This window comes from Malaya genurostris, chromosome 1, assembly GCF_030247185.1.
Source record: "Malaya genurostris strain Urasoe2022 chromosome 1, Malgen_1.1, whole genome shotgun sequence".
NCBI classification, from domain to species: domain Eukaryota; kingdom Metazoa; phylum Arthropoda; class Insecta; order Diptera; family Culicidae; genus Malaya; species Malaya genurostris.
Genome location: NC_080570.1, coordinates 108,765,192 through 108,783,608, shown reverse-complemented (window position 1 = coordinate 108,783,608; position 18,417 = coordinate 108,765,192). Strand labels below are relative to the sequence as shown.

General features: G+C 39.9%; 2 protein-coding genes across 2 annotated transcripts in view; one reads left to right on the top strand and one right to left on the bottom strand.

Moving 5' to 3' along the window:
* LOC131425372 (E3 ubiquitin-protein ligase HECW2) overlaps window positions 1–6,418 on the bottom strand; it is a 104,442-nt gene extending 98,024 nt beyond the window's left edge. The window contains exons 1-4 of the mRNA XM_058587210.1: window positions 5,869–6,418; window positions 5,569–5,816; window positions 3,322–5,510; window positions 3,078–3,244 (exon numbers count right to left, since the gene is read on the bottom strand). Coding sequence (XP_058443193.1) covers window positions 3,078–3,244; window positions 3,322–5,510; window positions 5,569–5,816; window positions 5,869–5,933 — 2,669 coding nt within the window. The 5' untranslated portion in view covers window positions 5,934–6,418. The remainder of the gene's footprint in view (window positions 1–3,077; window positions 3,245–3,321; window positions 5,511–5,568; window positions 5,817–5,868) is intronic.
* Window positions 1–18,417, top strand: part of LOC131425374 (uncharacterized) — a 302,108-nt gene that overhangs the window by 179,308 nt on the left and 104,383 nt on the right. The gene's annotated exons all lie outside the window — the stretch shown is intronic.

Here is an 18,417-nt window from a genome sequence, read left to right as displayed (position 1 = left end):
TATACGTTCAACAAACTCGATTTCATCTTCTGATTCATTCAAACTATATGATGAATACTCAACAAGTTTCTCGTGTTCGGTGAAAAAGACATCATGGCGTTTTGAACAGCTTCCGCCAGCTTCATACTACGAAATTAGAAGACAAAAGAAGTCGCGTTGGCTAACGTTTTCAATGATTTTCTTGTATGATATCTACAATAGAACTCCAAGTTTTTGTATAAGACCCATGCCCTTTTTACGAAAGTTCACCAATTGGATGACATCTCAACGAGCTGATTCGAATGGTATTATTGTTTATTATTGTAAAATCAACAGACACATTGTTTTCCGTGAAAGGTTGAAGTCAAATCCATATGATACACGATTGAACTATCTTTGCAGGCGTTGTTACGGAGAGCACGGGGACGAACATTGATATTAACCTCACGGAGCAAAGGGGGGCAGTCAGTTGCGACAGCTCTCGTCGTACTTGTAGTGTGTCAAGACCAATCAGCAATCCGCGACTTTCATAGCTCGGCAGTTGATGTGGATTATTCCAAGGTAATCGTCGAAGAACAAAACGTACGAATCTACGTTGTATAGATTCTATTCTATGAGCTCCATTGAGGTAAAGAGGGTTCCAGACTACTGAGCAATATTCCAAAGTAGAACGAACGAGTGTACAGTATAGAGTCTTCAGGCAATAAATATCATTGAAGTGCTTAGCCATTCTAAATATGAATCCCAAACAACGAGAAGCTTTCGCAACAATGTAGTTAATGTGCTGTTCGAATGATAACTGCTCATCGAGAAAGACACCAAGATCTCGTCATCCAGACGAAGATTTACATCATTGAAGCACAGTAAGAAAATCAAAGGGCCAAGATGACTCCCCTGTGGAATTCCAGACGTTGCAACAAATTCTTCGGAAACACAATCATCAATTTTGATAGTAAGACGTCGATTGCTGATATATGATTGTATCCATTGAATGACGTTTGCACCAAAGCCGAGTCGATTTAATTTTGCTATTGTGATGTCATGGTTGATTTTATCGAAAGCAGAAGAGAAATCTGTATAGATAACGTCCGTCTGCAACCCGTCTGACATAGCGTTTGTTATGTAAGATGTGAAAGATACGAGGTTAGTAGCTGTTGAACGCTTCGGCATAAACCCGTGTTGAGTATCATCAATGTACTGCTTGCGATGGTTAAAAATTTGAATCAGAATGACTTTTTCGAACAATTTAGGAATTGCGCTAAGAGAAGTGATACCGCGGTAGTTGTCCATATCGCTTTTGTCGCCTTTCTTGTAAACCGGATACATAAACGAAGCTTTCCATAAATCCGGAAACACTGCTGTAGTTAATGAGGTTCTGAATAAACGGTAAAGTGGTGATATTATTCCAGCCGAACATTTCTTCAAAATAACTGCCGGTATGCCATCTGGTCCTGAAGAACTCGAAGACTTCAATCCAGCGATAGCCATTTGTACCGAATTCTCGTCTATGTCAATGGAGTGCAAAAAGTAATTAGATACCGGAACGTTGATTGCCGCTCGTTCGATTTGCTATGGGGATAATGCTTCTGTAGAGAAAACACGAGCGAATTGTTCCGAAAAGAGCTGGAAAATTTCTTGAGTACTCGAACCGGTACGCTCACCGAATCGCATTAACGATTGTAATCCAAATTCCTTCCTTTGCTCATTCACGTGCTTCCAGAAAGCTTTTGGGTTAGACTTCATCCTATGCTGTACCTTCTTTAAATAATTGGCACGGCAGCGCTTCACGGTTTTCTTGTATAACTTATTTATCTGAATATAATTATTGCGCAAAACGTAACCTCCATACTTGGAGTATCGTGTCAGAGCAGCTCTTTTGGATGTTTTCAGATGTTTCAATTCAGCGGTTAGCCACGGCGGATGTTTGGAATGTCGGACGGATCGTTTCGGAACCAAGTAATCAATCGCGTAGATTAGTACATTGGAGAAGGTATGTGATACCCATCCATACATGATCTTTTTGACTTCGTCTCGAATCGAAAGCTTGGAAGTGCTTGAAGTTATCCGTCATCTGCCTTGCGTTCACAGGGTTGCATGTTTTAGCGTCTGGGTCTGCTTGAATGATTTTACCACACGGAACATGGTCGAAGTACCACAATTACTTAAGACATCCTTAAGAAAATACGCGGTAGTTTTTGACAGGTCAAAGTACAGTGAACTTTCTCGCTGCATAAGAGTACGCATGGTACTTTTGATAACTTAAAGGTACAGAACAAGTTCCATGAGAACTTTCTACATAGAAGCTGAACAATGTTTTTTTTAGAAGTAGCTTAAAACTTCGTTCGGTTGCGTCGCGCGAACATTCAAGTGTGGATAATTACTTTAAAAAATGGGCAGCTTAGAATTCTATTCAAGGTACTTAAGCCAAATTAGTCCCTTTCACTTGGACCCTTTGTTAGTTGAGCGGATGAACATTTTCTTTCAATGATCGAATCCTTACTATCTAAGTGGTGCAGAACCGAGGCAATACAGTGTAGTGAGATTTTTTTCTTTCTGCCGTTCGTAAAATACCAACAGCAATGGGACTGCTCATCTCGAGTAAACGTCTGATACGACATCGATCCCTCCGCAATAGTTCCTTCTTGACTACCTACACGAAGCATCAACTACAAACGACCCTAACCGAAGTTAAGTGTTGAGTTGAGTTGAGTTATTCTGTTACGCGCTACAGTGTATTCCAATTTTCAGTACATATATTGAATTGATTATAAACAAAGTTATCTTGATATACTTAATCACGACTGTAACTAGAAAATTCATGGCAAATCTAACCATTCTTCACCACCATATAAAAAAAGATTCATTTAAAATTCATAAACACACGTTACGTTACACAGATCATCCGGGAGTCATTCAAAATTAACCTCGTCAAATTAAATTTAACCAGGTGGAACGCACCGCGTCAGACCCGTTCTAACCGAAGGAACACTGGTAAAACGTTCACTTTTCTAGTTTCTGGTAGTGAACCATCATTCTCTGCCACACTGACGATGGACGGCAGCAGCAAAAATAAAACCTTAAATAAATATTCCACTCACCTTAGCAGGATGGTTAGTTGAAGGTCATGACTAAGTCGGTCGAGCGCAGCAGTTCCTTCCACTCGAATGGAATTGATTTTTTCCCGTAAATTACGCGAACAGGCTGCTGCTCCGTGACGCTCACGTAAAATTTCCAAAATGTTCGGTTGACGAAGGAAAGCTACAACCTGAAAGAGCAAGGCAAACAGAAAATGGCGTTAATATTTTTCGAATAAATGGATACATCCGCCGATATGCTTCTAACCTTATCATTATAAGCTACTGGAATTTCGGGTGATCCGATGCTCAGTCGGGGCAGTGCTGGTGGTCTCGGTGGTGGAATCGGTGCAACATCAACGGGAATCGTAGGTCCAGAACTCATCTGTTCGGGTCGGTGGCGAGCTCGCGGACAATCCGTAGGTACTCGAGGATCCATGAATGATGTTTTTCGATTGGTATGATCGATGAAAAATTGCTTGCCGCTTTGATCAACTTTTGTTTCCCATCCCGTGGGCAGATCCTTATCAGGTGAAGCAAAACAATTTACCAGTGCTACCAAATCGCGATTGTGCTGATACCGACCAAAACAGGTAGGATCCCGACGTACTCGAGAGACCATGTGTTTGAGGGCTGCGTTCCGATTGTACAGTTGTATGGCGTCGGTGTTTGTGTGTAGCATTGAATAGAAATCAGCTCGACATATCATCAACAGAGCGGGATGGGTAGCGCGATCCAACTGTAGACTCTCGATTTGGGCTGCATTCATGGCAACTGTAGCGGAGGAAGATCCCTGACGGGGATTGATAGCTTCGAAACCGAACCGCGGAGGACTTCGACTACCCCCGTCTCGTCGATCATATATCGTCCTACGAATGGACTGATATCGCCGATCGAGCTGCTGTCGGTGTTGATCCGGTCCAGAGATACCCGAATGAGACCCGGGACGTTGCCACGATGTTGTTCTAGTGCCGTGATCAATGTAGAATATGCGTCCGTGGCTATCCATTCGTGCTTCCCATGCCGGTGGTAAAGGTTCGTCCGGTTCCGCCAAAGTACCTCGAGCACGCTCCGGAATGGACGGCAGCCGGGTACTGGTCAAATGTCTACCTTGCGAGTCGGTTTCCATTTCATCGCGACCTTCGGCGACCCGCATCTGATCGACACGGTTTCCGGTTGCGGCTACCAAATCGTTGTATCTCGTTTCCGGTGATATTACGATTTCTGGCGAGAACACTCGTTGCCGCAAATCCGGAGGACCAAAATTATCCGACAGAACTCGTAATCTGCGTGCATGATGCGTTGGGGTGGGCGGACATATCAAATCATTGCGTCCACAATGTCCGACTCTGGTTAACGGGCGTGGCTGGGGTCGTATCGGTTTAGGATGCATTATGACTGGTGAAGACCGATCCGGCGAGTGCTCCAGGGGAGATCCCGACCGTGTTGATGATCCGGATGGGGGACTTCTTGCACACGGTGACAGACATTGAACCGGGAAGATTATATGGCTGGCTCGCATCGAATCTACGACTAACAATTCACCCGAATTGACGAGCCCGCCACTCGTTCGACCATTGGATAAAATTCTCACTAGCGGTCGGTGAGGTTTAATGGTACGAATCTCGTTCGTAGCTTCGACGATTTCATTCGAACAGGATGCTTGTGGCTCCTCTGGGAAGCTGAAATCTTCCCGAGTAGATTTCCTGCTCGTCACATTCAGTGGATTACTATGGTCAGGTTTGGGTGTTTCAGTAACTATTTCATTATCCGGAGCTTTGCTCCTATCCAATCTACCCAGACGAAGTGGAGTATGTTCGGATAAACTGCCGTCCGTTTCAGGAGTAGCCAGTGGAGCACTTTCAATGATCCCTTGCAACGGTTGTTTCGTCACTCTTGAAACTTTTTCGTGACGAGATTGTTTGGGACTTTGCTCGAAAAACTCGCCCGGAGTAAAGTCCATTCCGGCAGCTCCACTTTCCGGCCCCGTAATGTAACACTGTTCGTCTGTGTCAACTATATCGAAAGAAAACTCTTCAGATCCTTGATGTTGCAACTGTGATTGCTGTTTGCGTTGATGCTTGGGAGGCCACGATCGCTCGAGCGGTTTGTGCACTTGAACAGATGGACTGATTACCGGATTACATTTATTTGCTTCTGTTTGCTGATCAGTACCAACTCCGGACGACCAAACTTGCAGATAATCCTGCGAAGGTGAAGATTTCAACGAACCATTCGAACGAACTTTTTTCTTCGTTCCATTCGCGACCGATTCCTCGTGTGATGTTGAAGTCACCTTCGCCTTTCTGCGAACCCCGGAACATGGAACAGATGAATTGGACGATCCACAGGAATCGCCATGGTGCCCGGTTGCCAAAGTTGGCGTTGTTGCTGAACAGCAAACAGGTGAAGGTTTATCAGCTGGATGTGGATCGCGAGCTGGCGAATTATTATCATCTGAAATTATCAACTTATTAGAACCACCAAACCAACAGTAAGTGTGCTTATATATTACCAACACAGCTTATTCTGTGTGCGTCAGGCCTCTCACATTCTGCCGTCTGAGTTTCCTCATCTTGCTGCTGTTTCGCTAGTGTTTCAAAAATGGTCAAATCCAGACATTCTTCATACGGAGTTGGTGGCAAATCATCCTGGGTTTTTAACTCAATTGGTTCGTCGTCAAGATCTTTCGCGACACTAGCTACATCCGAAGAATTACCTACGGCACCCTCAAGTTCGTCTACTTCATCTTGCTGCGGATGCCTGAAAGGACAATGAATCAATATCATAAATAGTCTAAAAACGTATTTCTTACGGTATTCCATCCTGCGTGGAAGAATCTTTATCAGAGGACTCAGCATAGGAACTCATTTCCGCCATCAAATCGATTTTTAAATGTGTCAGCAGTATGCGGGTTTATAGCTTTAAGTCTCGACATGTTCACTGTTCATATTCGATTTTTTTTTTGCACCCGGACAATGGCGACACTCTGTCTGGACCAGCTAATTCTAGGCACGACATTGTCTCCCACCATACTGGGGGCATTGTTCGACCTTCAAGATAAGCATTTCCGTTCGCAAACCATTGGTTGGGAAGAAATCGATGCACAAACTGCAAAATTATACTTTTTCCTTCAAATATTGACTATTACTAGAACACAAAGAATTGTTCCACTATACTCTGTAACTACTGCTAATTTAATGAAAACATTTTGATCCACGATAGTTTTCATACACTATTTGACACTACTGCACAAAGCAATTAATTCTTATTAAACTATTTATCACATTTTTCACTAGCACTAGTCGCACATCACAAAAAACAATATTCTTTCTGACCGCAGTGAAAAACAAACCAGCAGTAAAGAAAAGTAATAAAACTTCCTATCTGACAGCGAAATTGTCAAAATCTGACGACCTGTTTCGATGTAACGCACACAGCCCACTTCTTGAAAGAAGCTACACACACTGGCACGGACTAAGCACGTGGGCCCGTGTAGAAACATAAACATACCGGTGTCAACAAACGCCCACGGTTGCTGGCGGTGGATCGATCAGCTGATATTGCAAGCATAAAACTGTCAGTGGGATGCTAGTCGATATTGTTCGAGTCTTATTGGATACGGCACACTGAAAACAAGATTTACTCTATGTTATACAGAAAAAACAGATGTCGAATCGAAACACTAGGTTCATGTATCGGCTAGAAATAATAAAACTGTAATGAGATGAGACGCACGATAGATGCCGTTATTCACATGTTGTACTAAACTATAGATTACAGATATGCAGGCACCTATGTGAACTGTGTGTAATATTTTATGTCGTTTTCGTTCTTAAATTGCACTACACCGACAATAAAAATGCCTTAATCTTCACTATACGGTGTCAAGTGTCAATTAAAAATTTAAAAAATAGCTGCGTATCCTTTTTCTGTAATAATTTTGAACGCATATAACTCCTTCATTTGTTGATGGATTTTTACGTTTTAACCATTAATCCATTGGAAAACTATTAAATTAAATGTGCACAGTTAAAATGGATATGGTTTCCAATAGTACACTATTGAAAAATCAGTTTGAATAGCCCCATGTTTTCACTAGCCAATCAAAGCACATTATCAGGTCAACAATTGAACTTCGCAAGATATAAATGCTGAATCGTTTATTTGATATGGCACATAGCTTTAGCACAGACTAACAGACATGACAGTATGAGTAAATTCTTATAAAAAATAATTTTTCGTGATGCACTAGTTCCACCTATATTATACTGCGCGAACTATTTACTATCGGTACACCCCTTGTGTTATGTAAAAGTTAATTTACTAGTTGGTTCCCCCTCGTTTGTCAACACCGATCAGCTGCTTGCAGGGATGCCTGATTGCATCATAATATTTGGAAATGAATCGTCACAGTAAATTATTATATTACGTTAATAATATATTAAACTTTTTAGCGATGTTGGAAGGTAACCATTTATTTTTCTCAACATTGTTCATCTAGACTATTTTTTTATTGTGTTGGTAATTTTCACCCGAAATTAAGTGGCGGCAGATCAGAAGCAAGTAAATATTGCCACTAAACGGGTTCGATTTTGTATTGCGTTGAAGGATGAGAGGTAGGCACAATTTTGTATATAGTTTTGGCAATATGTATTAAATCTGTATCCTGCATGAAATTCGCATACAAATGCAAATACATATCAATACATTACAGGTAATTCTGTATAAATGGCAACTCTGTTGGTAAATGAAAAAAATAAACACAGACTAGATGACAGACAGGATGTTTTTGATAGGGTAACGTGGCGCCATCATGACACATGTGAGTACTGTCCCAAATAAAGGAATATTCGAAATGACAGTTAAAATGATTGAAGAATCTAATTTGAGTGTCCTGTCTGTTAGTCTGTGGCTTTAGCTCAGAGGTGCCAAAGTCTGTATTGTATTTTTTTTTTCAAAGTTTTCGTGTAATCTTCGTTTCATTTTGGCTCAAAATTTCCGATGTGTGGTTACCAAAAACCAATTAGTACGTCACAAGATGGCATTTTGGGGAAAGGTGAACTGTAAAGGATGTAAATAAAGAGAAGCAGTAACTAGATTGATAAACCAATAGTTTTCAGAAAGATGTAAATCGAGTACATATAAGGGCAATGTGCTGAAGGTTGAAATTTTTACATCATTCTTTCTGGAGCGATACACGCAGCGCGACGGGCAGTATGATGCACTTTACGCACTTCAGTTTTATTCTGTATGGAGCGGTAACAGTAGCAGGACGGCAGAACAAGAAACTGTATTTCTTCATCATTAATTCTGGAGCGGTTACTGCAGTAGAAAAACAGAAGAATTTTACTTCTCAATTATTTCTGCTGGAGCGATTTTTGCATCACAAGGACATCGTGACTTCAACTTCATTCTTTCTGGAGTTATTATCACAGCAGAACAAGTTCCAGGGAAATTTTACGGCACTAATTTCGTGCTCAGGCGCGGCAACTATGGGGGGGCAAAGCACTTTGAAAAGTTTAATGATCTGTAGTAATAATTTTTTGTGAACCTCCAATATTTCATCGAATTTGCCGCCCCTGTTCGTGCTGGTGATATGTGAACATTGGCTCCGAAAAGACACGCAACGCGAAGTAGGAACAGTCAGTAAACAGTTCAATAAAAGTTCGTTTTGAGCAAGTCAAAAATATTGTCCATTATCCGGGAAAAATATTTTAAATAACCTAAAACACCGAAAAGTTCTAATTTTTACCACTAAAAGTTTGTTTTAACGACAAAATGGCACGATTCAACAGGCTTTCTTTTCACCGAAAGCGTTCAGTAAAAATCATTGAAGCACAGCACTGTTTACATATTTTTCCGTGTTGATTTACTTACTGAAAATCGGTGAAATTCTTATTGAATAGCTCAGAAGCGATGACACTACAATGGTTACAAAATACACCAGTGAAAATGGCGAGTGAGTAATGATATAACTGGAGGAAGTGAATACGAATAAAAATGATAATCGTTCGTATTAGTTGATTGTGTGCATTTCGCAACTTGAGAACCGTTTTCGAGCGGATTGCTCATCTCTAGTCCTATGCAAGAATGGCTTTTATCGTATTAAAGAGAGACGGATAAGGGGTGTATCGAAAATAAGCTATCCACAATTTTTTCTTTCAAATTATGATATTTTATTCAAACTAAAAATTGATCATTTATTGTACCAGGTTAAACTTGGGCATAATGAAAACCGGATGAAATTTAAGTTATTCCTTCACGAATTTTCGAACTTTTGATCGAACGATCTTCATCAAGCTCCGGACAAGTGTTGGATCGCATTTTTTGGACGCTTGAGCCCAAATTTTATTGAACTCCTGCATGTTCCCAGTCTTCTTGAAGACCCTCTTCACGATTGCCCAGTAACGTTCGATGGGTCGAAGCTGAAGGCAATTTCGTGGATCGATATTTTTCTCAACGAAATTTATACCCTTTTCCGCAAGTCAATTGAGAGTGGTTTTGGCATAGTGAGCCGACGCTAAATCCGGCCAAAACAGTGGAGGTGTACTACGCTTCTTTTATAAAGGCAGCAATCACTAGTTCCGGTAGTGTAAAAAATAGTTGACTTCGTACCACAGGAACATATTGATTGCCATACCAGTACCTTTCGACCTTATTTCTTCACTTAAATCGACCTGTCCGCATAGCTCACATCCTCCCAAACGACGACAGTAAAATATTGTTTATCTGGAAGGGTTTTTGAGTCCTCCTTTACTTAAGTCCCATCGTCCATCAAAACGCATGCATCCGGACACTGCAAAAGACGCGAATAAAATTTCCGGGCCCTTTTTGCAGCTCGCTTCTTCTGTTTTACACTTTGTTTCGAGATTTTCTGCTTCTTGTAGGTCTTCAGGTGATTTCGCCTCTTGATACGCTGGATCATTCCCACACTCGTTCCTGCTTTTACTGGCCAAATCACGTATTGACATTGATTTGTTCTTCATGATTAGAGATACCACATTCTGGTCCAATTTCGGGTTGGATGAACCGGGGTTTCTGCATCTTCCTGGTAGCCCATCAAAAGAATAGTTTCTCCCAAATTTATTAATGATGGTTTTAACACTGGCATGATGAATTCCAAACTGTTTCGCAAATTTTCGCATAGTATTACCCTTCTCACTTAGCCATGTGTCCAGAAGTTGGTGCGAGAGAATAACATTATTTTCGCACGAATCGCTCTGACGTGCTATCGCCCAAAGACACCCAAGTGATTCCTGGCGCGTGATGGTGAGCGAGCACTTCTGTGAACTTCAATTAATAGAGAGTAGATCTGGCCTTGCTATGAAAAATTTGCAATGAAAACCGAAAATTTAACGATAATCTGTTTTAATTTGCTGATTTTGCTTGCTCCACGCTTCTTCTACGCAAACCATACACCAGAGTGCTAACCGACGTGTACACCTCTGTGGAAGTATCGGCATCCACATCAGAGAATTTATTAGCTCTGCTCTAGCACTTTTGTGCGATTCAGTGAAGGAGGTTAAATAAAATAAACAAACGCACTCATGATGCGTGCACACTTTATACAACAGTGGTGTATATATGTAAAGAGAAGAGCTCTCGTTGCAGTTGTCAGTGCGAGGAGAAAAATTTTGCTTGCTCTTCGTGACTCAGAGGAGAAGGACATCTCTGCTCTCCGGACAGTACCAGCCTAGATGCCGTGTGGAATCCTGCGAAAAAAAAAATGATCCAAGAATAGATCCACTGGGTTCCTGCTTCCATGTCGTAAAAGGCGACAATTACTGGAGTTCTTTTCTTTCTCCTCTCAGTTATCAGATATGTTCAATGTTTCACTTCTGATTACTCTATTTTACTAAAGTATCTCTTCATTCAACCTATCAATTTCCGTCTAGCTTCGGAGAAATTTTTTTTCCATAAATTCGTTTATTTCTTAAGGCAGTTTACATCAGTTTTTCTTCGCCATAGCATCACTTTTACTTAAAATTCTTATCCCAATATAATTCTAAAATAGTCACAACGATTTAAATTTATTAAAACATATTCCTCTTATTACCTAAATATCATCTTAGGTAATTCGCCATTAATTATGAAATCTACTCGGAAATATTATTTAAACCAAACGATTAACTTCTATACATTATAAAATAAGCTGTTATTTTCAGACATTTTGTTGATAATTTCATAAAGTATTTTGAATTTGTCTGTATCATTACATAATTTCTATTCTAATTTAGCTATTGGTTGAACTCATGAACGCAGCTGGAATCAGAACTAAGTCTTAAAAGGGGCCTTTATTAAATTGAAACTCCAATTTTGTTTATGAAATGATAAATAAGTTTCATGTATGGAAGGTCACGACAATCAAGAATGTCTCGAACTGGGACATTGGATAGTCTACCTTGAATACGCAAAGAATTTATTAATTGAGATCTGACATCACGATACTCCACGCATTTCCAAACGACATGATCAATATCCCGATAACCTTCGCCACAAGCGCAATGATTAGTCTCGGAGAGCCCAATTCGAAGGAGATGTGCGTCTAACGTGTAGTGATTAGACATGAGTCTGGACATGCCTTTGTCGATATTTTCGGAATAATTGAGTGCATCCACCGACCCAGATCATCTTTATCCCAAGAAGCTTGCCAGCTGGCAAGTGTTCTTTGGCGAGACGCGCTATAGAATTCGTTGAAAGCAATCGGTCTCTCATAAATTTTACCTTCAATAGCACCACGTTTGGCTAAAATATCGGCTCTTTCATTGCCTGGAATGGAGCAATGAGCCGGGACCCAGACTATAGTGATAAGATAATTATTGTTCAATATGTCGTTCAGGCACTGTTTTATTTTGCCCAAGAAAAACGGTTCATTCTTGCCAGTCATGTTTGAGCGAATGGCTTCAATTGCACTCAGACTATCTGTGAAGAGAAAATAATGGTTTGGAGATAATGTGACGATTACATTCAAGCTATAATAAACTGCTGCTAACTCTGCTATATAAACAGATGCAGGTTCTTGAAGCTTGAATGAGGCCGAAACATTACTGTTGAACATACCAAACCCTGTCGCTTCTTCAATTCGCGATCGAGAAAAGTTTTATTTGGAATGTTTTCTTCTTCCATGTTATTGATGTTCTTCCAGGGTTATAAATTGAATGATAAAAATCAACTATTGCACAAATCCGTTGATATTACAAAGTTGATAACAGAGATATCGCACATCGGTATATTGTATACATACTAAAAAACCTGTTTTAATCCACCTAGTGGTGTAATGATGCCTTTCTCATATCAATCATACTATCATATATAATACTGTGGTATTCTTCAAAATAATTTTCTTAGAGTCTTAAAAGAATAATCGATACCAGTTTGTTTGACCGTCTACTGAGAAAAACTATCGATTGGAGAAGATTTGAGGTCGATTTCGAAAACTTTTTACGGTTTTTCGTGATGGCAAAAAAATTTTAACACACTTTACCCTATATTTCCGAATCCGGAAGTCGGATACGGATGAAATTCAGGAATTACGTATGAGACCACAGGACCTTTCATTTGAATCTAAGTTTGTGAAAATCGGTCGCGCCATCTATGAGAAAAGTTATAAAACATATTTTCATTTTTTTGCACATTTTACCCCATAACTCCGGAATCGGAAGTCGGATCCAAATAATATTCAGGAATTTTTTATGGGACCACAAGACCTTTTATTTGAATCAAGGTTTGTGAGAATCGGCTCAGCCATTTCCGGGAAAGGTAGTGCAAAAAAACGTTACATACACACATACGCACACACACATACACACACAGCCATTTTGCGTACTCGACGAACTGAGTCGAATGGTATATGACACTCGGCCCTCCGGGTCTCGGTTCAAAAATCGGTTTTCACAGTGATTGCATAACCTTTCTATATGAGAAAGGCGAAAACACTTGATATTAATATTTCAAACAATAAAATAATATTTTTCTGTGTCTCATACATATTTTTTTCGAAATTTTTTTTTCGAAATATGATAAACAAAGAAACTACAGCAGAAAATAGAATTTTCGCTCAACTCGCTTTCGATTGATTGGATTCATATTGAACTCTTTATTATAATTTTCGCATCATTAATAAGCAAGATGAAACATGAGGCAATATTGGATGGCAGTTTCAAATATATTAAGGCTAAATTATCTTAATCAAGGATGGTTTTTATCCTATCAAAAAACGCTCTTTACCAACTCTTCACACGATTCAACCAGTGCCATCAAAGAGAGACGGGTATCATCTCAGCAACAAAAAGCCGGCATGGTTCATTTAACATAGAATAAACACCAGTGCGAGAGCGAATTTCTCTCGATGACCTATCTGAGAATCAAAGGTTAGCACGGTGCTGTAGGGATTCTCTCTGAAGCAGCAAACAGTCGCTTATTCTCGTTTCGCGATTCTATATGGGCAGTTGATAGTTGCGATAGAATCATTTTACTATTGCCGCTTATTCTAACTATGTGCATATAACCTTTGTATAAGTTGTGTCTATGAAAATGTATGTGAGTGCTCCACACAAGGGTTTTGAAATATTGCAACCTAGTATGAGAATCATCAAGTCGAATCATCGATTCGTTTTTCTGCGATAATTGTCAACTTGCGATTCTCTCTTGGGAAATTCCGCACAGCACCGATCATTATCTTACTATCATTTTTTTATTGGGCCGTGAAGTATTCAGAGTATGAAGTGAAGCGAAGAAATGTATAAAAGTTCTCTCGCGGTTCAAGCTTTGAGAGACACGAGTTCTTGTAGCATCTTCTACCGGATTGAAAATGTTGGCAATCACCAACACTAGTCCTAATGATATGGTAGTGACCAAATCATATGAATAAGCTGAAACGTCACTATTTGTAATTAAGCACCTGAGCACTGAACACACAAATAATCCTGATCAAAAACGAGGTAGCAACAAACAGCAGTCTCGAATGCTAGTGCGAATACTAATCATTTATTGCTTTGAATGTATGTTTGTTTATATTTTGTTAGATTTGATAATATCACCTTTTTTCATACCAATGTGATCACTAAATAAATTCAATAACGATCAATATCTTCCACAATGAAACTAAGTTTCCAGCTCATAAACCAACCCATCCAATAACGGCAGATGCGCAACGAAAAGAAATTCCCACGTCAATTAGTGGCCATTGCCGGCTCCAGATACAATCGGACATAACCATTGACACCTTCTGTTTCTGCTACCAATCCGATGATCCCTATATTAGAAGCAAAATATGCCATAACTGCCAGCGTTTATTATCACAATTCCAGTATCTTGATTGCCTCATCATAAAATCCGCTTCTGAACAGCGGACAGCGCGCCACAAATCAGCAGGAGATGTCCGCAGCGGTTTTCCCCGAAGGAGCCACTTTCTCATTCAAACGCACATTCACGGCATTTGTCCCGATAAAGGCAGGCGATGCGATGCCCTCACGGAGATAAACTAACAGAAACAAAACCGACGACCGTATCCGGATAATTTATGGGGTTTTTATTTATTTCTGAATTTGTGAAGCAGCTCACATGCACTCGGTGATGGTTCCTAATGTTCACGCGCAGCAGAACGATCAAAATGACATAAGAACAACAATTCATACGCCGGAATGCGGGTTGAATCTCGACGACCATTTCCGACCATTCGCACCATTTTAAGTCGGACGCAACGGACTATACCGGAGCGAATAAATTTTCAATTAGATACCGGATTGGCAGAAACATTTTGCTATTTCTCACCTACCCATCACTGGTGGATCTGATTTATTAATCAGGTTCCCGCTCTGTAGGGCACTGATGCAGCGAAAGTCGTCCGTTGGCACGGTGGTTGTGGCTGTATCGAGACGAGGATTGTTCAGTAATCTCAGCGAAAGTCATTACAAGTCATTTGAGATTACATTTGAAAATATGTAAATATTCAAAATGCAAACGTTCAACTGATGCTAGGCAGAATCTCTTTCATTGTCTCTGATAGGTGGTGGAGCGGATTATTACCCAGTGACATAACCAAAACTCCTTGCAGTCATTAAACGCGTTTTACATCGTATTTGTTTTTATCGTCTTTCATTTCTTTATAAAAAAATCGGAGCCCCTCACCCTCAAGGATAGGTCAATCCGTGATAGGCTCACTGAATGAAAAACAAAACGAAAATGTCTCGAGTCACGCTTTCAATCAGCATACCGCGGATGCTCCCTTGCTCCGTGTTCGGTGCGGCGGAATCCAGCCAATCTGACAACTGTCAGTGTGGGAGTGCACATCACAGAATGACGACAGGCAACTACTCTGCACCGTCATCGTCTCCCCATTCGCATACTGTTGGCTCTCTCTTGGGAATCAACCGTGATTCGCGGTGTTTTTGAGCGTAATCCGTCGTATTTATTATGTTTATTACCATAACTGCACAATCACGTGACACAAGGAGGAGGAGGAGGCTATTTGCTGGACCGAAAAGCGTAAAGTGATGTAGCAAAATCTGCATCACAACCAATGCTCCATCAGTCATCAAGTTGAGCGATCACCCACGACAACAGAGAACAGTATCAACTCACGTAAGTGGCCTATTGATACACTGGATTTATTCTGCTGACTTCATACGAATGATTGATTTCCGCTGAGGATGCTGATAAGTGCTTTCGTGTGAATGGGGTTAAGTAGGTTAAGTCTGAGAATAGTCACGTGATGACGATGTTTTCGGTCATAAAGTAGCGCATACAATCTATTTAACAAAATTTAGAGCATGTAGTACAGTTTTGTTGGCATGGCTCTTTAAAACGTCATACTTGATTTCTTGATTTTGAGCTAGAAGTTCAAAAGTGGGTCCCAGACAAACTGAACGAACAACAGATGGAAAACTCGGTGAAAAATGCTATTTTTACATAACCAGAAGTTCCAATTAGAAATACAGCATTTTTTTAATGTTGATTGTAAGCAGAGATGTCCATCTCCTCTGTGTGACGAAGAGCAAGCAAAATTTCTCCCCTCGCACTGACAACTTCAACGAGAGAGCTCTTCTCTTCCACATATTTACACCACTGTTGTATAAAGTGGGCACGCATCATGAGTGCGTTTGTTTATTTCCTTTTACCTCCTCCACTGAATCGCACCAAAGTGCTAGAGCATTAGCTAATACATTCTCTGTGGTGGATGCAGATACTTTCACAGAGGTGAGCACTCTGGTGTATGGTTTGCGTAGAAGAAGCGCGGTGCACGCAAAATCAGCAAAATAAAACAATTTATCGTCAAATTTTCGGTTTTTATTGCAAATTTTTCATATCAAGGCCAGATCTACTCTTTATTAATTGAAGTTCACAGAAGTGTTCGGTCACCATCACGCGCCAGTGATCACTTGGGTGTATTTAGGCGAGAGCACGTGAGAGCGATTCGTGCGAAGAGAATGTTATTCTTTCGCACCAGCTTCTTTCAACACAAGCACACTCTTAAAGTCTGTCTGTCTGGACACTGAGAAGAAGTGCGCTTTCCTCTTTGTGTGAAGCGCAGCAAAAGTATCCGCAGTGTTTAATTGAAACCTACGCCCTGGTGTATCACTCTAGTGAAATGCCATCTCTGATTGTAAGTAATAGGATCTAGATACTTTATTCAAAGTTGTTGCTCTAGAAAGCTATGATTGTTTCCATCATTCCACTAACTCACGAATGCCACGTCAAAAGAACTGTTCATTTTTTGAAACAATCCAGTCGCAAGGCCCTTGTCTGTTTTGTCTATTTTCCCACCTTCTGAAACTTTCCCATGACCAGTAGACGATGGCATTTTCTTAAAGTTTGTGTATTGTCTTCATTCAATTCGGCATCTTCATTTTTTATTGTCCTGTGCGTTTTTTGTCTTCTGCGCTGTAATCCCATTTTCAAATCGTTTTATTAAACGTTCACAAGTCGTTACCGACAGAGAATGGTCGCCGTAAGCTTTAACAAGAATGTAATTTAGTTTTAATTTTTTTGACTTACAGCAGCAATAGTGTTATGTAAATAAGTACCGATTATGTATAGTATAGAGATATGTTTATTCTTTCATTTGACCATAAATATTGACGTGCCCGAAGATCGTTGTACCGTTTTTTTTTTATTCAGTTGAAATTTAATCTACAATCTAGAAGCACCCGTTTAACCCGTTTTTCCCCAATTTATTTCATAAATCGTATCATTGGATAAACTTTCTTTCACATTCCGAAAGGAGGCTGATTGCGGTTAAGTAAAACTGATTTATGTTACGTTGGAAACCTTAAAAAGTAGAAAAAGCAAGATTGACGTAGGACTGCTGTCGACAAGGGGCAGATCACTTTAAAAATGCACATTTTTGTCGTGAATACGACTTACTTTACTATGGGGTGCCTCTTCAAAATTTACCCTATGAGAGAGTGATAAGTTTTTGATCGTGAATATCTCTTGTTGTATCTAACGAATCAACATAATTTTTGCTATACGCCATCGGAAATATGATCACAATTTTATGATAAAATTATCAGTTGTGTGACATAATCTCAGATAATTCAAAAATAAACTTTTCTTAAATGTTTGGTATGAACGAGTATCAAAGGGGATAATCCATAAGGCGCGTTTGCCTTGCTCGTATTTTTAAAGCTCATAGCTCAGTGATCTGTGGAAGGATTTATATAATCTAACTACCAATAGAATCGAAAATTTTCAACTTAAACGTGTATAGCAAAAGTATTGAAGTATTTCAATAGTACACTATTGAAAAACCTGTCTCATTTGACCCATGTCAACACCAGCCAATCAGAACGCATATTGATAGTTTCTTTCAATAAATTATGCAAATCCGAAATGAAATACTTGACATTAAAATTCTGTATGCGGCTATTTTTATAGCCGTTAGGACCGTGAAAAAGCTACAAACGAAATCACGTAAAAAGAAAGCTCTTAACAAAAATTGGATCAGTTTGGATTCTATCGACACTGCGAGCAGATGTATTTTGTGTCGTTTGCAAAGCTAGTTTCGCTTCCGACAAGAGCGATTACGTCACAGCTGCCAGTCATTTGCATTGATGAAAAAACAACGGTGGAGAGCATTACACAAAATCAGCCGTTCTAATGGCTCAAAAGTTTTCTAAAGAACTATTAGGATTTGTTGTTCGCAAATCGAAGGTAATTATCCTCAGTTTAGTGCAAATCTAGAACAGTTTGGTTAGATTTGTGCACTTTTCGCTTTGTGAAATTCACAGTAATCGAGATCAAGTGAAGCCTTCTTTGTTTTTGCGAAAAATGTTCCAGAGTTTAATGTCGTAGAGAATTACGCAATTTGACCCTTCTGAATGCTAAAAACGAATCCCTATAGCATATTGATAGTTTCGTT